Genomic DNA, 23,801 nt, shown 5'->3' with positions numbered 1-23,801 from the left:
GTCGACCCAGGGGACTTTCTTGACCTGAAAAAAGAAACAAGAACCAGGAGTCACAAATGAAGATTAGATAAAGGATCATTCAGAACAGAAAATAGGAGGCACTTTTTTACACAGAGAATTGTGAGGGTCTGGAACCAACTCCCCAGTAATGTTGTTGAAGCTGACACCCTGGGATCCTTCAAGAAGCTGCTTGATGAGATTCTGGGATCAATAATCTACTAACAACCAAACGAGCAAGATGGGCTGAATGGCCTCCTCTCGTTTGTAAACTTTCTTATGTTCTTATGTTACGGTAAATGTCAGCATTTGCCAAATAAGGTGGGAAATGTCAGAAATTTGCAAGAAATAGATTGCTTTTCAGACATTTACCGGGTAATCTTATGATTTACCAAAGCTTATTGGTAAATGCAGGTATATCATTGAATAATGTATTTATTCCTCCATATAAATTGTCAATTAACAAAATAATCATTAGTATCGAAGAATATATTTATTTCGCCATACACATTTTCCATTTTCAAAAATCACTGATGTTGAACAATATAGGTATTTCTGCATTCAAATGTTCCATTAACAAAAAAACATTAATGTCGAACACTATTTATTTCTGCATCCACATTTTCCATCAACAAAATAATTATTTTGATGATTATTTAGCAGACGCCTTTAAGCAACACAACTTACAGAGACTAGGATGTGTGAACTATGCATCAGCTGCAGAGTCACTTACAACAACACCTCACCCAAAAGACAGAGAACAAGGAGGTTAAGTGACTTGCTCAGGCCAGGGTCACAGGTTGATTTATCAACGAAACGAAAATGCACCGAACCGCCTTGCTGTTTACAGTATTTATGCCAGACAAGCAGTAGGCGTGCTCTTCTTCTCCTGCTCCTGTGAATCATGCTTTGTAAGTACGCCTCTGTGTGTGTTTGATGTAAAGAAACAAATAATAAAAAAATGCACCGCCTTGAATCCTGAGCAGGACGACAGGCTGTATTCCTGGCAAACAGCTTGTAAATAACATTGCACATTGAAAAAAAACTGACTGTATATAGTTTGCGCTTCTTTGGAGTTTCATAATGAACTGGTATATAATGAATATTTAACAATATTCAATGACGTTAAAAAATTAATAAATAAACGATCAGTGGTGACGTTAGACACAATTTTGGAGTAACGATCAGCTTGACAATAGCGGGTGTGCATGTTGTGGTTAGTAAATCAATTTATTTGTAATTATTAGAACATAAGAACATAAGAAAGTTTACAAATGAGAGGAGGCCATTCAGCCCATCTTGCTCGTTTGGTTGTTAGTAGCTTATTGATCCCAGAATCTCATCAAGCAGCTTCTTGAAGGATCCTAGGGTGTCAGCTTCAACAACATTATTATTATTATTATTATTATTATTATTATTATTATTATTATTATTATGATGATGGTGATGTTTTAGGCAGGGATTTATTGTGTTTCACAGATAGTGAAGGTTAGGTGGTACAGTATTAACAAGATGCAATGCGTGATGCAGCAGCTTTGTCACTGAATAAAAAAAGACGGGTTTTTTTGTAAACTCGTGTCTAGTTGATATAGATTACATTGCAAAGTACTGTAATCTGTTTGGAATAAATATTTTAGTTACACTGTAGTATGTTAAACTCGCTTTGGGCTTGACTGTTGTGTGTGTGCTTTTTTTTTTTTTTCCTGACGCTACCAAGGCGTGATTACCGCTCGCATTAAATTGTTGTGCACAAGCTTTTACTAAACAGCAATTACATTAAAATAATCATGAGCGAAAATGTATCTGGCGGTACAATCATCGATATTTGTGTGTCAAATTAATCGATTCCTATTTTGAGGCTGACAGCCCTATTGTGTACCATATCATTTATTTCGTTTTCTGTCTGTGTTGTTTCTTTAAAACGACTCAGAAATATTGCTTACACTCCTTGCTCTTTTGAAATGAAATGCTGGTTTAATCATTTAAAGTTTAAACGCAGTGTTTGGGCAGCCAGAGCAGCTACACATAGAACGTTGTCAGTTTACCGGAAACAATTAGAACATCCTATATTGGACTGCAAGTATAGGAGGCAGAACTCTGACCCCTGCTGGGCACCACCAAAAATTATACAAACCCGACGCCTATGAACAAGGTTTATAGTAAGCTACTTACTGTTCAGTATATGGCAGCTGTATCTTCACATATGAGGCAAGTCTGTGTTCCATCGATTTACTGATTATTTTGCTACATACTGTAGTAGCTTAGATTTTATGATGAAGGGTAGGGCAGCAGTGTGGAGTAGTGGTTAGGGCTCTGGACTCTTGACCGGAGGGTTGTGGGTTCAATCCCCAGTGGGGGACACTGCTGTTGTACCCTTGAGCAAGGTACTTTACCTAGATTGCTCCAGTAAAAACCCAACTGTATAAATGGGTAATTGTATGTAAAATAATGCGATATCTGTATAATGTGAAACTATGTATAATGTGATATCTTGTAACAATTGTAAGTCGCCCTGGATAAGGGCGTCTGCTAAGAAATAAATAATAATAATGATGAATACACAATGATGCAGCAAGATCAATAAGATCAGTCAACAGGTGATCTAGAGCCGATTTTGTTTTTTAAATTAATTGTTATTGACTTATGTTGAGGAAACACACGTGACGTGTAAGAAGCAGAGAGCACGAGGTTGAAAAGACGAAACGTTGTTCTTCTATTTAGATAGCAACGTTCCTTTTACAGGATTGTTCCTGAACAGCAGGCCCCTTTGATTACAGTAACAGTTATTAATTTTTTTTTTTTTCTTGGCAGTTGGTGTGACATAGGCACGTTTCTATTAATGAAATGCTATTTTATGTAGACTGTACAGCAGCTACAATGGTATACTGAACATATCTTCCATATTGCCTTATCTTTTGTTGATTTTCTCCATACACTTTAGTGACGCTAAGAAAATATAAGATTAGTAAAACAAATCCTTTTCTTCTCAGAATCTTTTAAAATGATTTATTTACATGCAGGCACGGATTAAGTTTCCATTCTTTTGGAACAATGGACAGAAGCTGCTGCAGGCTTTCAGTTTTACAGTACCAAGGAACCATGCCCTTATAATATAAACACTCCAAAGCCTTTTCCTTTTATATTACCCGGTTACACTGGCCGTTAAGCACATAACAGACCACAATGTAACATTTGATTGAATTGAATATCTTTGCACATTGTGACATTAAAGCGCTTTGTGATGGTGGTCCACTATGAAAGGCACTATATAAAATAAAGATTGATTGATTGATTGATTTACCGTAAGTGATACAGCAACAGTGGCAGAATCACCAAATTAGTGCACCTTTTAAAAAAAGAATAATGTATTTATAAGAAACAAATATTGCGTTGTAAGGTTATTTTCCAAAATATATTTTTTAAAAATATGTTTATTTTGTGGCGCTCCATAAATGCTTGTGGGATTGTGAATTGGATTACCTGAGTCAAATAGTACTTTATTTCTAATAACACCGTGTAACAATTTATTATTATTTTTTTTGTTTCCTGGGTAGTAAGTGTTATTTCCTAATTGCTTATGCCTCAAAAGTATAGAAAATGGCTATTATTCCCCACAAACTTTGCTTTTGTGACCAGGACAGTGATATTTTGAAATTTACCTATTTTCCAGAACATTCCAGATAGATTCAGTGCTGAGTAAACTTGGAGTAACTTCTAGAACTTTCTAAAACTTTCCAGTAATATAAATAGTAGTATAATACAGGGGCCTTAAGCCCACCAGTTCAGTTTAGTTCCAGCTGCCTAAGTGGATACATATCTGCATTTTTCTGAGATGGCATCAAGAGGCTGCAAGCATCCGGCAGATGCATTTTGCTATGTCTGCGGCCAATTTATCAAGACAAGAGCAAAAAAGTACTCCGTGGAAGCATCTGCTAAGATGTGTGAGGCCTACAAGGCATATTTCGGCATGCCTGTCGGGGATCCAGACAAACCCTGGACACCTCATTTCACCTGCGAGCACTGCAAAAACACTCTGGAAGGTAAGATGGACAATTGTTGCTCGGAATTTTATGTTATAAAATTTTTAAAATTTTTAAAATTGTAAAAGTTTTTAATTTTAAAATGTTTTACAATTTTCAATGTTATTGAAAAAATATATCATATATGAAAAATGTTGCGAGAATCTCTTGCACATTAGTCATGGGTGAAATAAATGTATTTTTATAGGATGGTACAGAGGGGAAAAGAGAGCCATGAAGTTCACTATCCCAAGAATTTGGCGTGAACCCACTGACCACTCAAGCAACTGCTACTTCTGCATGGTGGACCCTTCCAAACGTCGGACTGGCAAGAATGCACCTGCTATCATGTATCCGGACTTTCCTTCATCCATCGCCCCGGTGCCACACTGCCATGAGCTCCCCGTACCCACTCCTCCGGAGAGAGAGCAGCCGTCTTTAGAAGAGAGCAGCAAGTCAGAGAGCGAGGAAGAAGTTGTAGATCCAGATGACAATTTCAGAGGTGGAGCTGAGGAGAGAAACCCATACTACCCCAACCAAAAAGACCTCAACGACTTGATTAGAGATCTTGGTCTCACCAAGTCCAATGCCGAGCTTTTGACGTCTAGGATCAAGCAGTGAAACTTGTTGGATGAAAGTGTGCAAGTCGCAGATCAGAGGAAGCGTCACCAACCTTTTTCCAGCTTCTTCACCCGTCAAGATGGGCTCTGCTTCTGCCACAATGTGAGCAGTCTGTTCGAGGCAATCGGAATCGCCTGTAACCAGAAATCTCGAAAAACTACTCACTTCTAAATCTTTTGTAGTCATTTTTGTATTACTTTAGTATAAATACATGTTAATTTGGATTCATATGTTGTTTTTTTCTGACTTTATGTGAACGAAAAGACACAAATTTGCCCGTTTTCTCATTGGAAATAGGTAAATTTCAAAATATCACTGTCCTGGTCACAAAAGCAAAGTTTGTGGGGAATAATAGCCATTTTCTATACTTTTGAGGCATAAGCAATTAGGAAATAACACTTACTACCCAGGAACAAAAATTGTGTTACATAGTGTAATCAATTTAAATGAATATTTAAATTGCTGATTATAATTTTTCTGTAAAAAACAAACTGTGTCTAGGTTTGGCACTAGCCTGCCCAGGGTGCCAGTTCAATCCATCAATAGAAAGAGACACTGGGGAACAGGCTGTGCATTTAATTACTGCAATGGTGTTTTACATGCATGCTGAATCAGAACATTCTGCATAATGTATGTACCTATTGACTGTAGATCTCTGAAAGCCAGCAGCAAGGATACACAATACTATAGCACAACAACATAGAAATTTAGGTCACCAACCCACAAAATCTGTCAAGAAATACATGTTGTTATTGCACTTCTTAAATATACATTTAAAATGTACACAGACTAGAGTCACTAAACAGCTGAGTTGAGGCTGGCATATGTTTATATTTCGTAAAATGTAACAGGCATTTTATTTGGTTAAACTAGCACTTGTGGGGTCTCCAGTTAAAGCGCTGCAGCTGGGAGCGCAGGATGAGTCATGCAGCCTGGACAGCTCCAGTTCACGTCTGGGCTGTGCAAAAAGGCAGAAATTTGCTGGGGTCTCCGAAGGGGACGTCACATTGGCTCTGATGCTTCCGGGGTGGGGGATGGGAAACCGGCATTGATTCCTTCTCCTCATCACACAACAGCGAACCCTACTGGCCAGACACGAGCACATTCAGAGTGGATAAGAGGCAGGGCTGATCTCCGTTCTCCGGGATCGGTAGCCCGCCCACCTCTGCTCTGGATTGCTTGGCGTAAAAGCAATTCTGGCTTTAGGCTTGTGAGAGCGGAGGACGCTCACACGCCCTCAGAACATCTGTGCTGTGTGGGGACTCGCTGTGGTGAGGAGAAATAACATAATTGGTCATTCCAAATTGGGGGGAAAATAAATAATAATAATTGGTCACTCTAAATTAAAAAAAAAAAAAAAAAAACACTTGTTATTGCAAGTGATAATGCATTGTTAAATTCTAAATTTGTTGTGGTGGTTTTAGGAGACACAGGATTTTTTTGTGATGCTGTTAGGTGCAGTGTACAAGTTTAATAATTTGGGAGAGATGGAATGGGTAGAAGCACTAGCCTAATTTTCTAAATATATTTTGCACCATCTGGGGTCTTCTCACAAACCACAAACAGTTCTCAGATCTTCCAAATGTTTTTTTCTTTGCTATGGATTACATTTGTGATCATAAATCTTTTATATGAAAATAAAGAAAACTACAAAGCAGTATGCAATACAATATATTAACGTAACTTTATTCAGCAGTTTTTATTCGACTTTATGAAGCGAAATGTGTTACTTCTATAGGGTAAGCCCAAACCTTTAGCAACAATTGTATGTTTTCCCAAGATCAAAAGAAAGTGGTCTTTCCAGGCAACTGGATATGGTCTCACAGTAAATGGTTTTTGCTCCTTTTCAAAACATGGAGGTTTAAAAACAATCAGTTCCCAAGTGGCCTTGTTGTCTTTTTCATTTAAGATGGCTACACCACTGATGATATTGAGTTTTACTGGAAAGGGGGAGAAACCGCAGTCACAGGAGTTGCCAACATTGAATTGCCACAGTTCTCCATCATGGATTATAAAATGTTGTCCACAAAAGTCAAGTTCACAACTGGTAGGTATTTATTTTATACAAGCACTACATTATGAAGCTGTTTTTTTTTAATAAATAGAGGATACACCTTGAACGTTTAAGGAGTACTTTATTCCACAAATGAGGAGGGCTTGTGGGTAGTTTATCCCATGGGTGACATAGCCACAGCACTCCTTGAACATTCCTGGAGTATTGTGCTTGCATATCAAGTACAATGCATGGAAAATATAGCTGGATTTGTCAACAATCGTTGTAAAAAATAAGAAACTTACTAGTAAAAAATTAATAAAACCATTCAAATAAGCCACAGGGTGAGAGATGAAAGTAAACTTTCATGATGGGGTTGTCATCCTGATCTAACAGACTTAATACATTAATTTGCAGAAGTAATGACTGTTATCAGTCAGGTCATTTAGCTTTAAAATAGACAGAAGTGTTTAGTGTGTCTCCAATCGATTCCTCATCAGGAACAGAGGAATTAAAAGACTTTGCAATTAAATAAGACAATCTCCCTAGGGTAATGGTGATTACAAAAGGCACCATTTCACCATTAAGATAATGATACTGCAGGTATTGATACACTGTGTGTTCAAAGTGGGGACCTAGTTCATATATTACACTTTTGTACATAAAATCTGTCAAGCAGTTTTCTTCTAGGCAGTATTTTAGTAATTATTGCTAAGAGACTGAAAAGTTATGAGATACCACAGTTATCTAATGTATTCTTCTTCATTTTCTATTTCAGTCGTCACGTCCTGGTTACTTCTTATTGTAAAAAGTAACAGTAAAACCATTCTTGTTGTCGCAGTAAAGCTCTGATACATGTCTTCTATCTGAGTTCACATGGTACACCAGAGAATAACAGGAGTCCTTTTTACATTCTGTTTTGAGATGAGAGGTCTTGTTATTGTAATGTCTCTTCTGTGCCCTGCTACACTCTGCCCCCAGAGAAGATAAGAAAACCATGTGTGTTTTATTTTATGTAGTAAAATAATTGTAAAAAAGTGGGACCTTTGTATCCAACCAGTGGGGGCAGATGTTGCAGGGGACATTTAAAAAACTTGCCAAAGACATTTAAAAGGTTAAGACATAGGTGCAAAATATTGTAAAAACAGTGATGTCACAAGTCTAAAATTGGATGGCTTATTAATGACTGAACTGTGTTTTTGTATAGTGAATAACAGCACACTGACCTTAAAACTCTTCAATTGAATTCAAGACTAAATGTATGCTTTAATAAGGGATTACATATTTGACCCGTGCCGTCCCAAATGGGCTCTCCATAACCTCAATATCTGTGCTTCTTAATAAAACTTAACCCACTGTCAATTTTGAATTAAAAGATGAATCCCCTTGAGGCTTGCTTCCTGACCTCAGTTGCCTTTTAATCAAAACTAAAGCCACCATTCAAGTTTTACTGCCATCAAAACGTTATTTCGTCTTAAATTACAAGCAGCCAGTCTTCAATCAGTTCTTCAATCAGGGGTGAACGCTTCCATGTGGTCCAGATACATAATCAGCTTCACTTGAGAATCATGGGGGCGACTCCTTCCGGAAGTTTCCATTTGTTCAGAATTCGAACCGTAGAGGTGTACAATAAAAGCTCAAAAGGCATACTAAAACTGGTATATGCTGCAGTATTATACTTCCAAATAAACCGGGTAACACAGATCCTAAAGATATGAAAAGAAAAAAAAGAATAATCTTTGATGCTCCCTTTTTCTTTTAGGGTCATATCCCAGGTTGTCACTCAGTTTTCAACTGAAAAGGAACATTGGCTACTTCATCTTGCAAACATACATGCCTTCAACTCTGATAACAATTCTGTCCTGGGTGTCCTTTTGGATCAACTACGATGCCTCTGCTGCTAGAGTTGCTTTGGGTAGGTGTCTGGTTATTATACAAACCATTTAACAGTGATTCAATGTTTGTATACTTGGCTTATGGTTTTACCTTAGAATTTATGATTGAGTGTTTGAAGTTATTGACAGTGTACAACAACAAATAAATAACTGCTGTATGAGATCACAGTATGGCTTGAGGTTGCATCTAAGAACCAAGAACCATGGGATTATAATCCTACTTTATCTGCCTATTTACTATGCCACCTGGGGGTAAACAGCTTTGCCACTAGAGTATGTTCTGCCAGTCTCACACTAGTAGTGATAAGAAGGTGGCTATGGAGGTTACTACAGTGGCTACAGCACTACATTCTTCTCCATTGATGTAGCCTAGCTGTTTTTGAGCAGTTAGTATTTTGCTTGCTGTTAGTCTGCCATTTTGCATCCCATTAAATCCACCAAGTAGGTTTAAAATATAGCAACCCCAAATTGTATGTGGTTTAGTGGGAATGTTAAAAAAATGAGTTGAATTTGGAGACAATTATTCTCTATCAAAGTAAAAAAAAAAAATGTAGCTGTGCTAGTATCATCTTATTTTCATCAGTGCAGTGAAAGTGGTTAATTTAACTTTTGAGATTGAATTCTGTGTTGACAATAAAGGTTTTACTGCTCAATCTGTGTGTCTTTGAAAATAAATCATATGCAGTAAAACAAGATTCAACTCTATGTACTGTCTTTGGCAACCCTACATGGATATCAACACCTAACATTTAAATTGGCCAATCAATAGGATACCTAACCATTCTCTCACCCCAAAGTAAAAGAAATAATGGTTTTCTCATTGTCCACGCCCAAACCAATCTGCCAACTGAATAACTGGGGCCACTTATCCCTTGGCACACTCTGTACTCTTCTATTCAAGAGGTGGGGTGCTGCTTTGGCTCTGTAAGGATGACAAAAGGCAGCAGTTTTGTCATGTTTTTGTCAGCAGTGTCCTCTGGGACCAATGACTTACAGGGATTGCCTACCAGTGAGATTCTTCCATCAAGCTGTAGCTTTCTCACTTTCTCACTTCTCACTTTCTCATTCCTCACTTGATTGAGCAGTGTTTTGCAGGGGGTTTAATAGAACATGCTTTCGCTTAACCTCTTTCTTTTTAGAATGTGATTATTTTCAGACATTCACAACAGGTGTGACTAATGTACTCTTCTTCATTTTATATTATGATGAGTGAGTGAACCAAATTAAAAAATCTAATGTTCGTATAGATATATACAGTATTGTTTTTTTTTTTCCATTTACAGAAATCAGGTTGAATTGTGGCAGCATACTGCCCCAAGTGGTTACACTGAGAAGCAATTGTTTTTCAAGGCAGAGATGTTTTTTTTTGTCTGAACCAGTTAGTAATTTATGTACTAATTCTATTTCAAATATCACAAACATACTCTCTAATAAATTGTAACAGTCCAATCTAAATAGGTTATTAATAATAATAATAATAATAATAATAATAATAATAATAATAATAATAATAATAATAATAATAATAATAATAATAAAGGGGCAGCAGTGTGGAGTAGTGGTTAGGGCTCTGGACTCTTGACCAGAGGGTCATGGGTTCAATCCCAGGTGGGAGACACTGATGTTGTACCCTTGAGCAAGGTACTTTACCTAGATTGCTCCAGTAAAAACCCAACTGTATAAATGGGTAATTGTATGTAAAAATAATGTGATATCTTGTAACTATTGTAAGTCGCCCTGGATAAGGGCGTCTGCTAAGAAATAAATAATAATAATAATAATAGAACTTCATACAAATACAGTTTGTTTAGACAAAATACATTCAGTAATTCTGCTGATAATAACCATAATGTTTTGGGGCTTTCATTTTTAAAAGTAACAGACTTGTAAAAAAAAAAGTTTCTTTAAAAGCCATCAGGCCTGGGGAATTAGAAGGCATTTATTTCTGTCTTCTTTCTATGTTGAGAAGGTGCTGACATCCCGTTACATTTTGAATCATTAGTTCATCCCCAAAGCCAGCATCACATTTGAAGTGAGAGCTCAGAGAACCCTGGGCTAAACTTGAGTTAGATCAAACTCACGCTTGCAGAAAACAACCAATTTAACTTGAGTGCAATTTAATATCAAAGAGACAGCATAATGTGTGCATTTATCCATGGGAGCAAGTGGGAGTTAAGGTCTCCACACACTAGACGCGATGCAATTTGTCCTCCAATAAAATGGTACTTTCGCTGCGACACTACCTTTCACACTAGTGGCAACAGGCACACGTGATGTGATAGACGACTCTCCTCTGATTTATATTTTTTCTAATAAAAATGTAGAATACAGAATAGCTTTTCAGAATACTTATTTCAGTAAAGGTAAACAAAGCATACACACCACCTATATCTAGTTCCCAGGAAATGGACTCCCAGATGTTCTCCCGCATTGTCATGTCTTTATAATTTTTGTGTCCTTTATTGAACAGCTACAAGAGTTTGATACTGCAAGAATTGTCTTTTCTTGCGCTTTGCTGAAGGCACGCAAGGGAAGCTGTTCCTCAGTGGTCAAATCGCAAAAATAGACACCAATCCTTTTTTTTTTTTGCATCGCTTCAGTGTCACCCATCGCATCGCAGACAGTGTGAACGGCTCATATCAAAAATATATTATTAGTTTTTTTGTCGTGGTGCGGTGTGTCAGACGACACATTCGATTGTCGCATCGTGTCCGGTGTGTAGAGGTTACAGTAATAGGCAAGGCCAGACTTTCAGTTTCAATGTCTTTATTTTTAACCAAGAAAATAATCACCAGTATAGCTTAAAAGTATGCAAATCAGATTTGGGACAAATCAAACTGCCTACCTTAAAATAGGAAATAGTTCAGAAGTTTAGGTGTCATACTTGAACTGGTGTTGCGCTAATTAAACAAATTAGTGTCAGTTGAGTAATCTATCAATATGCAGTGATTATAGGTCAAGTTCAAGAGTAGTGTTTGTAATGGCCAAGTATACAGTTTCGAAGCAATGTGAATAAAAACTGTATAATTTTTTCATTTGATGCTACTGTGTAATAGTACTACAGATTCCATTCTGTTTGATTTAATGACTTGAACAAGTTAAAAAAATAATGGTGATAAAAAAGAAAAAGCACTGTAGAGGAATATTGAGAGAAAATAATTGTTAATTCAGGCTTCTATGGAGAATCATGATTTTTGTAATTTTGCTTCTAGGAATAAATAAAAAATACAGAGTGGTTCCAAAAACACTGAGTGATTCGCTATATTTCATGTTATATTCTGTATCATTTCCAAATAGTCTGGAGGTTACATGTAAGCACTACTTACCGGTAATTTTAACTGAATGCTCACTTTAATGGATTTTTTTTATTGCCCTGTATTTAACCTTAAACCTTCTTCCCCCACAAAGTAACACTAAATCATAACTATTGACAACAGATCAGTTATAATCCTGAACATTTATAGCAGACTGATAGGATTTCAGACTGCTGTGTATTGGTTAGCAGCTTTAAATAGCTATAAATATCTGTTATTCCACAGAGGAGTCTCTTTCTGCTGCTGTATGTTCCAGACAGGGGAAGCCTGAACTAGGGATCATTACCCTGCCTGCCTCTGTCTTTGGGACCCTAAGCTGTAAATCATATTTAAGAACATAAGGACATAAGGACATAAGAAAGTCTACAAACGAGAGGAGGCCATTCAGCCCATCTTGCTCGTTTGGTTGTTAGTAGCTTATTGATCCCAGAATCTCATCAAGCAGCTTCTTGAATGATCCCATGGTGTCAGCTTCAACAGCATTACTGGGGAGTTGATTATAGTAGTCGTTATAGTAGCAATAACAAATAAAACTAAATAAAAAATAAAATATAGACTGCTTTTTATAATACTGGTGACGTCATTATAAACACCAAAGAACTTCCTTTCTCACATCACAGCCTCACACTAAAGCCATTTTTCTAATAAGTGTTCTCCAGCAGGTTAGGCCTAGCAAAGCTCCTATAGAAGATTCTGGCTGTGAACCCATCAGTTCAATGAGTAATTCTGAGAAAACAGATCCCTGCTCCCAGCTGAGAAGTTGTGCTGAACGTGATTGAAACGTTTTGAAATAAAATGCTAGTTTCAGTGTTTTTGTCCCAGATTCAATCATTATTTTGCCCTTATTTTTGTATTTTATGATTTGATCTTATTGATGCTTTACTTGGCTACGTATGAAACACTTTTATATTAATCATCAATTTGTCCTCTAAACAGGGTTACGAGAACATCTAGACCTCCGGGAGTATCTGCAGACCAATTAAACGCATCTATAATGCTTGAGTGCAATAAAAATCTGTTTGAATTATTAATAGCTATTCATTTCCCTTTCACTAAACTTAAGGTCAATAAAATATACATATTTGAATTTGTTCAACCCTTAAACTAATCAATGAGATTCTAGCCTAACCAACAATGCTGAAAAGAAATAACAATTAAAAATCAAATTAAACTTCTTACCGCAAAAAAAAGCAAGCAAACATATTTTTTACCCAGACACAAACCACGTTCTACACAGTGGAGCACGGGACTGTAACCCCTGGGCCATTCGGAGGCTTACAACAATAACGAAACAGCAACCTAAATCTTAAAGATACTCCTGGCATCATAGATGTTCATTGAGTCTTTTTCAGTGGAGAACTGTTTGAATCATATAGTTTGTAATAACCTGAAAAGCTGTTTGTTTTTTTCGGGTATGCAACAATCGTCATCACACATAATCTTTAAAACATTTCTGTGACGTCACCCTTTTATCTTTTGAGCGATGAATTCTATGAATCTTTCAACTAACAGTAGCTGCGGGGCAGGTATATTGTTGATTAACGAATCCACAGTTCGTGCTACGAATCCACAGAAAACGATTGATGTGTCAACAAAACCAGAACAGTGAATACCATTTTATTATGCAACAATCATTTCAACAATTACTTTTTTATAGTATTACATATTTCAAACGTAACACTTAGAAAGGGCCTTGCAATTTCAATTTAACATTTCACATTGTTAAAGAAAAGTAATACAGTTATACATTAACATACTAATAAAAAAAGTTTTCATAATTACAAATTCACTTTCACATTAACATCCCCCCTTCTAATTTTTATTTAACATTTCTTCTGGACAGGTTCAGGAGCAACAGCAATTACATCATCACTTAATAAATCTCTATCAATTACACAAATTTTACATGTAAACTTAGCTTTTGCATTTCTTTCCTTTAACCATTGTTCAAACAAGCTTACAGCCCACTTCTCAAAAACCAATCACTGTCAATGATATTTAAGTCTTCATGTGTTTAAGCTTCAGTAAAACGTGCAATAAGTTTACTTTCCGTTGCTGGTTCACAGTCCTTTGTTTTTTGCATTCTTATTTTACTAATAAATTGTTTATGTTAGTGAATTCAAACAGCCCAACAAAAGTGATTGTGTTCTGTTATAGAACAGAGACTTTATTCGCTAAATTAAGTTTTATACTTCAGGATTAACAAGGTGAATTCATTTTTATTGGCCTCATTCAATTGCATCTTAAGAGACTGACCGCAACTAAATGAAACAAGAATGCTGAGCTTTCAGAATAAGGCATGCTTATTATTGTGCAAAGTGTGCAATTTCAACCATGACAAAATGTATTTTCTGGTGATATAGGCAAGGACTAATGACAATTTTAAATGGCTTAATAAATAAACTATCCCCTACTTAACAGATCATAGCATCCATTAGAAGAAGAAAATAAAGTTATTACTAATTTTGCTGATGTACAGTATGTGACTACATCACCTGGAACTAAAACAATAAGCGCACAAAGCAAAAAGATAACTTCAAAACATATGCTGCAACTGAATATCAGTACATTTATAATAAGATCCTTCAAATTCTGATAATCACTGTAAATTCTGTCTGTTTCTTATTGTGCAAACATTAGTGTGATTTACACCAAGAATTACTGGTGGTAAAACTTTGTTGAATTATATACAGAAAAAAAAATGTGTGATGAATGATTTGTGACTAAAGGACAAGCTGCTTGAATTAGAAATGAGATCAGAACATGTCATGATTCAGCTGCTTGTTAATCACCTTGAGTGCTCTACCAGCTGCTGTGCACCTTCTGGCTTGCATCATTGGTTTGACACTGTGATGATAAAAACGTCCAAGATCCAAAATAACTTACGCTGGGCTGCTTTCTTCAGTGCTTGGGAACTTGTGTTAAAAGGCCCAGTTGAATTCAGACAAGCTTAAAGCCAGGTAAAGGGCAGGTTTAGAGGAAATGGTAAGAACTTTGTATTGGAGCAATATAACCTAGAACCACTCAGAATGATTGCAAACACCTTCAAATAGGAAGGAGGATATAAAAGCATGTTTCAGATAGCATTCAAATCTGGATAAAAAGCACACTAACTCCCGTAGTGTAGCCAACATATGACACAGTCTGTTTTAATGACCTACCCAGTGGCAGTACTGTCATCCCGTAACTCTACACGAATTCCACTGGTGTCTTGCCCGAGGTGTAATTTTATTATCACCATTAATAAAGCTACTAAAATAGACCTCAATGTGTCATTGGCTTTTTAACAGAATACTGTTTTTAATAGGATTTTGTTAATTACAATCATTTGTATGCAACTTCAGAATTGTGATAATATTCTTAATGTTACTCTCTTCCAACAGGAATTACAACTGTGCTCACCATGACAACCATCAACACTCATCTCAGGGAGACTCTGCCTAAGATCCCTTATGTAAAAGCCATTGACATTTACCTGATGGGGTGTTTTGTTTTTGTTTTCTTGGCCCTCCTGGAGTATGCCTTTGTAAACTACATATTCTTTGGAAGGGGCCCTCAGCTCCAAAAGAAGGCAGCAGAAAAAGCTGCAAAGGCCAACCATGAGAAGAGTAAACTAGAGCCCAACAAAGTACAGGTAGGGTTATTTACTTTAACTTGAATGCATTATCAGATGAGGGGTCGGACAAAACTATCTCTCTCTTTCCATCTGGTCTACTGTATCTTAATACACTGTACTTCATCTGGCTTTTACATTTTAGGACTTAGTCAGTCCTTGCAAAGTACCAGTGGTCCTATATATACAGTGCTTGTTAAGCATGGATCGGAAGGAGACCGACGCATTGCTACATCATTCCCAAAGTAACATCACTTCCCCCCCCAGTCAGCAAACAGTGCTTGTGCTCTTCTCCTCTTCTCCATCTTTACAGCAGCCCCTGAGCTTTTATACCGGGGGCCCTCAAATATACATTTACCAGGAAGAGGCCAAAAGATGTATCAAAATACTGTTGCCATTTCTATGTATCCCATTCTCCATTGTATGTACAGATATGTTCATTAAATCATGTTCTACTAAATATTTTGGGCATTTGATCTTTGAGGCTGCATTCAGAGTTCCTGTTGGTGATGAATTCAGAACCTCACTGAAATATTCAGTCTAGGGCTGAAGGGCAATGTTGCTGTGGGCTGCCTGTTTGCTTCTTAAATTAGTGACAGTATTGAAAATTAGCAGGCTGTGAGATAAGACTAGCTACAGTGTTTCACAGCAGATAAACTAGTCATAAGGTACCTATTTACGTAGCTGCTGTATTTACAACCCCTAGTTTTACACCCTGCAAAAGTATTGGTTAGTGCAAAACTCCAAAATTATTATTTACATAGACAGGGCTCCAGATAAGGTTTTGGGTCATTGAATAATTTACTCTCCAATTTAGGCACTATGTGAGTAAAATGCATTTTGGGTGATGATTAGTTCAATAAATTCTGTACATACTTTGATGCTAACTTATGGGGTATGCATTAATGACAACCTTACATTTTATCTGTCATGTTACTTTGAACTACTGTAAAAAAAACTTGGTCTTACAATAAAAACAAAAACAACAATTATTCTTATTTGCTTTATTGACTACAAACAATATGGCTGTGAAGCAAATAAACACAGAAGCATCACTTTTTTTTATTCCAAAGCTGCAGGTAGAACATACTTAACAAAAGGCCTGCATGCACATGCAATATATTTCCTGATTGATTGCCTTGCTATAGCAATATAAGTTTACATGGAATATTGTATTTATTATATAGATTTACTTTCCAAAAATTCGGTTGATAGATAATTAAATTAGTAGGTTAGGTTGAAGGGGACTAAGATGGCACAGAGTGACTGGCTTATTCACCAGTGACAAACACTCATTGCAAGAGAGTGGAATCAACCGTATGTGTATTTTTCTTTTTTATTGAAACCCCAGACCTATTGGTCACGTGTTTCTGGCAATTCCCAGGCAAGCTACAAGCTGTCCCGTCATTTCTCTAGCTAACGCATGCAGTATATTCACAACTGACCATTGAGATGCCGGGAACCAACAAAGAACAAGAAACTTCTTAACATGTAAACTCAAGATGTGCCGCAAAATTGCTATGCACATTCATTACACATTAAATTTAAATATAATGTGCAATTCATATTTTTTCAATGCGTAAAACATCTTTTACACAGCTTATCTGGAGCACTGTAGATAGAGTATAGTAATAGAAAGCAATAGAAAGCCATCAGACACCAATCTGCCAAAATGGAATTATATTTCCTTATTTGCATACATTTGTCTGCTTGTGTACATTGTATGTAATTGCATTTTTTGCGGCATTGTCATTCTATCACTTTACATTTCTAATCTTACCATTTGAAGCATGCCAGTCCTTCACGGCTGCCTTGACTCAGAGCTTGAGCCAGAGAGCAAACGCTGCTAACACATTACATTTCCAAGGCCCCTGCAGCCACAGAAGGATTAAGGCAAAGGGGTGTTGAGTCTGTCCACAGAGCCAATGCTGACAGGTTTAGGAATGGATAAGATAAAAAAAAAAAAAAAAAATCTTCCAACCATAAAACTTAAAACCATAGAGGTAAAACCACAGAGGTTATTACCCTTTTCCACCATTAAAATTACTTTACTAAAATTGCCTTACCAAGAAAAGCGACATCTGTCTATCAAAACTGTCTTTTCTAAATTTTCTAAACAGTAAACAGTACATAGTGGCCAAAAAGCATGAGTTCTTGAAGCATCCCTCTACCTTCTATCATTGTAAAGTCAAGTGTGAGGTGCAGCACAGCTGCCAGTTCTGTGATGCAATAAAGTTCTGATAAGATGATCTATTTTCAACATTTGCATAGATGAAGTAGCCCGTTGACCTTTAGTAGAGTTCCTACGCCATTCGAATTGGCCTTTTGAAATTGGGTGGAAAAACTGGACAAATTAATCCAAACTATAGTATAAAAACAAAGCCCATATTGTGATTTATTATACTGTAGATTACTACATCCACTGTAAGATGAAATGACTTGCTGGACACTCAAATGTACCAGTGTTCCATTAGTGACACACACATTCCTCTGGTAACGGTGAGTCTGGCATTGCAGAAAGTATGACTTTTACTTTTAAGGTACTGTAGAACTATGAAAAACTAAGGCAAGTAGACAAATATTTCAACTAGTGCCTTCTTCAATGTTTCTTACTTTAGAATGATGATTTAGCATTTTGAAGTCATTTGCTGTAAGGATTGATAATGTAAATACAGGTATCCTTTTGTGAAGGTTGTTTAAAGCATGGCAAGGTTAGAGCCACTCATCAACCTCTTGCAAGGTCTGTAGTAATCCTTTTTTTTTAGAAATGTCCATTTAATTTCATTCATTTGCTTGAACCTTCAAAAAATACCATATTCTTTCAGTTTGAAGCACATGAGTTGATTATGTTGTTGCGTGATTTTCTAATGTGCATTCTAAGGAAATGAATAACATTGCAGTATCTTATCAGAATTCTGAGGCTTGCCAAGATTCTCAGATTCAGCAAAGATCATTCAGAGGTTTGGTAAAGGCAGAAAATGTGTGCAGAAATTAACAAAAAAGGTTATTTGATGTGCAATCTCTTTATTTATCTAGTCACAGTAGTGTCACCTGGAGATGTCAGTTAAAATCCTAGTTATTATTATTATTATTATTATTATTATTATTATTATTTTAATAAATACTGTTTCCATCCTTAAAGTTTCATAGTAAAAGCATAACCAAGTGTAATGAATCATAGTGAAAGCATAGGTAAATATTGTAAATCCCAGGGAGGTATTGTAAAGCATATTTAAAAACATGGCAAATCATGGCAAATGCATAGTACAAACACAGGAAAAGTATGGGAAAACATATATTACCAAGCAAATTTACTATGGTAAACTTTTATAAGGGCCATGTTACCTAGCACATAATTTCCTTATATGTAATATTTAACATCTATAATGATAATTCCAAATGTATAATGTTGTTGTCCTTGCATCATGCATAATACCTGCATGTTGAAAGGCAGTCTGTAACCACTGTTTTAAAAGTGTCATATAAACATATAAAATCTTCATGGGTCTGTAAATGAATGAGAACGTGAGAATGTGTGTGGCCAGTAGAGGTAAAGGGAGTTATTATCTTGTTTTTGTGTTTACTATACTGTAGTTTATATATGATTTAAAAAAAAATACCACATGACTTGTTAAGCTGGTAAAATATCATATTTTTATTCTTACCCATACTTCTTGTCATTAAATAAAGGCTCACAAATCAAAAGAGCAAAAGCTGCCACATTTATGACAAAACCTTTATAGGGCTTACTTTTAACATTACATTGTCTCCTTTTCACATCTTTACATGACAGATTTTATAATAAACAAAACAAAAGAAGTATGGTCCACACATAGCTGTCAAAGCTAAATTTAACTCCTGAACTTTTACATTGCACTTTACTAGCTTTATCATAAAGCACTTTTAGTATTTAGTACATCACTCCCCTTCATACAGGGATTTCAGTAGCCCTGTTCTCAGTCCACTTCTTCTGTGGTAAATTCCACTGCAGATATGTTTTCTGAGGCTATGCCTTATCCCCCCGAGACCTGTTGTGATTGACTTCAGTCTCCTAATTTATGATGTCACAGAAACTCTAGTTGGAATTATTTTCCTGTAACTCACTGAAGGCCATTTATATATATATATATATACAGTACTGTGCAAAAGTTTTAGGCAGGTGTGAAAAAATGCTGTAAAGTAAGAATGCTTTCAAAAATAGACATTTTAATTGTTTATATTTATCAATTAACAAAATGCAAAGTGAGTGAACAGAAGAAAAATCTACATCAAATCAATATTTGGTGTGACCACCCTTTGCCTTCAAAACAGCATCAATTCTTCTAGGTACACTTGCACAGAGTTTTTGAAGGAACTCGGCAGGTAGGTTGGCCCAAACATCTTGGAGAACTAACCACAGTTCTTCTGTGGATTTAAGTAGCCTCAGTTGCTTCTCTCTCTTCATGTAATCCCAGACAGACTCGATGATGTTGAGATCAGGGCTCTGTGGGGGCCATACCATCACTTCCAGGACTCCTTGTTCTTCTTTACGCTGAAGATAGTTCTTAATGACTTTCGCTGTATGTTTGGGGTCGTTGTCATGCTGCAGAATAAATTTGGGGCCAATCAGATGCCTCCCTGATGGTATTGCATGATGGATAAGTATCTGCCTGTACTTCTCAGCATTGAGGAGACCATTAATTCTGACCAAATCCCCAACTCCATTTGCAGAAATGCAGCCCCAAACTTGCAAGGAACCTCCACCATGCTTCACTGTTGCCTGCAGACACTCATTTGTGTACCGCTCTCCAGCCCTTCGGCGAACAAAGTGCCTTCTGCTACAGCCAAATATTTCAAATTTTGACTCATCAGTCCAGAGCACCTGCTACCATTTTTCTGCACCCCAGTTCCTGTGTTTTCGTGCATAGTTGAGTCGCTTGGCCTTGTTTCCACGTCGGAGGTATGGCTTTTTGGCCGCAAGTCTTCCATGAAGGCCACTTCTGACCAGACTTCTCCGGACAGTAGATGGGTGTACCAGGGTCCCACTGTTTTCTGCCAATTCTGATCTGATGGCACTGCTGGACATCTTCCGATTGCGAAGGGAAGTAAGCATGATGTGTCTTTCATCTGCTGCAGTAAGTTTCCTTGGCTGACCACTGCGTCTACGGTCCTCAACGTTGCCCGTTTCTTTGTGCTTCTTCAAAAGAGCTTGGACAGCACATCTGGAAACCCCTGTCTGCCTTGAAATTTCTGCCTGGGAGAGACCTTGCTGATGCAGTATAACTACCTTGTGTCTTGTTGCTGTGCTCAGTCTTGCCATGGTGTATGACTTTTGACAGTAAACTGTCTTCAGCAACCTCACCTTGTTAGCTGAGTTTGGCTGTTCCTCACCCAGTTTTATTCCTCCTACACAGCTGTTTCTGTTTCAGTTAATTATTGTGTTTCAACCTACATATTGAATTGATGATCATTAGCACCTCTTTGGTATAATTGTTTAATCATACACCTGACTATATGCCTACAAAATCCCTGACTTTGTGCAAGTGTACCTAGAAGAATTGATGCTGTTTTGAAGGCAAAGGGTGGTCACACCAAATATGGATTTGATTTAGATTTTTCTTCTGTTCACTCACTTTGCATTTAGTTAATTGATAAATATAATCTATTAACATGTCTATTTTTGAAAGCATTCTTACTTTACAGCATTTTTTCACACCTGCCTAAAACTTTTGCACAGTACTGTATATATTAATCACAGCACATAAATGAGCAGGATTCATTAAATGGAGGGTTAAGATTTATATGTCTGGTAGCTTAAGATGTAAGCTGATAGGAAGCTCGGACTCATTTTTATTCTGTTTCATATTTAATTACATTTCTCATTGCAAACTCCTTCATCATTTTTCATCATGATCATGATTCAGTCTCTCCCCCCCACCCCCACCCCCACCCCAACTGGAAAAAAGAGGAAATAAAAGTAATGAAAAGAGAAAGTTGCTCTATGAAACTGCACACATCAGGTATCACACGCAGAACAACTTATTTATTGCAAGGTTTTAAACAGAATACAATCCAGTGCTTTCATACTGTATACAGAGGGTACTCATAATCAGCTAATAATCGCACCGTACCTGACAGGTTTAAAATGCTTGCATTGTATAAAATCACACATGTATTGGATTATAGCCAAATGCAATCCAAAATGTCAACAGAAAGCTAGGGAAGTATGAGTATGATGATTTGGTTAAGGTTGGAGCAAAGGTAAGGAAATGACCATGTTCACCATGTAGAGACAGATGAGCAGACAGATATGGTCAACGCATAAGGCTGTCCATGTTTTAAATTAGTACCTAAAAACATGAACCAGGGATTTAAAATCAATTTTGTTAATCCAGGTAAGAAGATACTTGTGTGTTTTAATTTTGAGACATACAGTGATAGCTGTCTGTCTGAGCATGTGATATTCCTGACCCAGAGTTAAAGGGGCAGAACCTTTGATTTATATTTTGTCTGTATTGTGTTGTTTTGAAAATAAAAGTGAGCTCACACTGTTTTTAACTATGTACAGTATGTATTTACCAATTCCTTTTTTTATAAAACATTAATATATTATAGTATATCATAGGCCCATAGAGGAAGGAGTCTGCATTTTTTTAAGGGTTTACATTTATTTATCAGTTATTCCTGATAGTGGTTGTAGCTGACACAACAACAATTCCATGAATCCAAAAGTCATGCATTTCTATTCTCTACATAAGTCTTAATTGTGCACTTTTGAAATAAACCCACATATTAGCAAAGATGTGTATAAATGAACTAGATTTAGATTAAAGAAATCGCCTTTATCTTGGGTAGTGCTGCACTTCTTTTGTCACTTCACTTGGAGATTGACATTTTTCCCACCCCTTCAATGCCCTCTCTCCGGTCATTAACCAATCGGCTGCTTCCTCTATAGACTGACACATTTCCAGCCTGTAAAATGCTTTGATTAATTGTCACGTTGGTTCTCATCACAGGTTGATGCCCATGGAAACATTCTTCTAACCACCCTGGAAATCAGAAACGAAGTCAGTGGCTCTGAGGTTTTGACAAGCGTAAATGACCCCAGAGCCACTATGTTTTCTTACGATAGTGCCAGCATCCAGTACAGAAAGCCAATGACAAGTCGAGATGTCTATGGGAGGAATGCAGCAGACAGACACGTGGTTCATAAGAAGGGTCGCTTACGGAGAAGGACGTCACAACTTAAAATCAAGATCCCTGACTTGACTGATGTTAATGCCATAGACAAGTGGTCCAGAGTCATTTTTCCTATCATATTTACATTTTTTAATGTCGTTTACTGGCTTTATTACGTGCACTAGGTTGGTCACGTGTTTGTTCTGCATTGTATGTGTTTCATGATTAACTTATTTCTATGTATTAACCCCTAAAGGACTGTGATATATAACTGCAAGGTCAAGCTAAGGTGTTCAGCCTTTTTGTTTTTGCATGTATGCACTGGGTTTTTTTTTAATTTATTTTTTTATCCAGACCCATTTATAAAATCTTTTTTAATAACTTAAACTTTCATATAACATGTGTTAGAATTCCTACAGGGATTTAATTTGTTATGGCTTACAGCCATATCCATGCTCCTCCATAAGACTCCCATGTTGTATTTGAAAGGGTTATAAAATCATAATCTCTTCATGTAAAGACAGAGCAGTAAGACACTCAACCCTTGCTGCAACCAACCCAGTTCACTTTAGATTTTACCTGGTCTGTCCCTTGTGACAAGTAGACATATCATTCTTTTAATCCAAGAGAACAAAATATGTGCTTTTCAACTATTGAGCCTGAATCTTCTTTTCCATTCCAAAGCTCATGAGATGAGGGCTGTTTCGTTCTTTGGACTAATTTTAATAAAAGTCATTGGCTTCACTACTTTCAAAAATAAAAGAAAAAGTAAGTACTTAGTTAGAGTCACTTTAATTGGAATTTAAAAATCAAGTTTGTATTAAATCTCAAAGTGTCTGTGAGCATTACGTAAGATGTGATTTTCTTTAAAAAGAAATCAGGTATACAGTAACTTATTACTTCACCTTTCTTGTAATGTAATATATATATATATATATATATATATATATATATATATATATATATATATATATAATCCTTTTAACACATGCACCTTCGAAAGTGACCCGTCCTTATACCACTACACAAACCCTATCCAGAGTGATGCATACCTCAAGATTAAATTGTATTTCTAGTGCTAATGTTCAACATGCTTCTGAAGCTACTGGTATCTTCAAGACTTGAATAATCAGACTTTAAACCCTCCAGCCCTCCAAGGTGATTAGTTATGATTAAAGTAGGATTGCTTGC

The 23,801-nt window shown here is 36.6% G+C and overlaps 1 protein-coding gene across 1 annotated transcript in view; it reads left to right on the top strand.

Annotated features, from left to right (window-relative positions):
- The window catches only part of LOC117408712 (gamma-aminobutyric acid receptor subunit beta-1), a 100,270-nt gene extending 76,756 nt beyond the window's left edge, over positions 1–23,514 (top strand). Inside the window, exons 6-9 of the mRNA XM_034013957.3 lie at positions 6,547–6,684; positions 8,393–8,545; positions 15,223–15,473; positions 22,448–23,514. Coding sequence (XP_033869848.2) covers positions 6,547–6,684; positions 8,393–8,545; positions 15,223–15,473; positions 22,448–22,795 — 890 coding nt within the window. The 3' untranslated portion in view covers positions 22,796–23,514. The remainder of the gene's footprint in view (positions 1–6,546; positions 6,685–8,392; positions 8,546–15,222; positions 15,474–22,447) is intronic.
- Positions 23,515–23,801: the final 287 nt, after the last annotated feature.

Source organism: Acipenser ruthenus, chromosome 2 (assembly GCF_902713425.1).
Source record: "Acipenser ruthenus chromosome 2, fAciRut3.2 maternal haplotype, whole genome shotgun sequence".
Classification (NCBI taxonomy): domain Eukaryota; kingdom Metazoa; phylum Chordata; class Actinopteri; order Acipenseriformes; family Acipenseridae; genus Acipenser; species Acipenser ruthenus.
The sequence above is the reverse complement of the archived record's forward strand: the minus strand, read 5'-3'. Positions and strand labels throughout refer to the sequence as shown.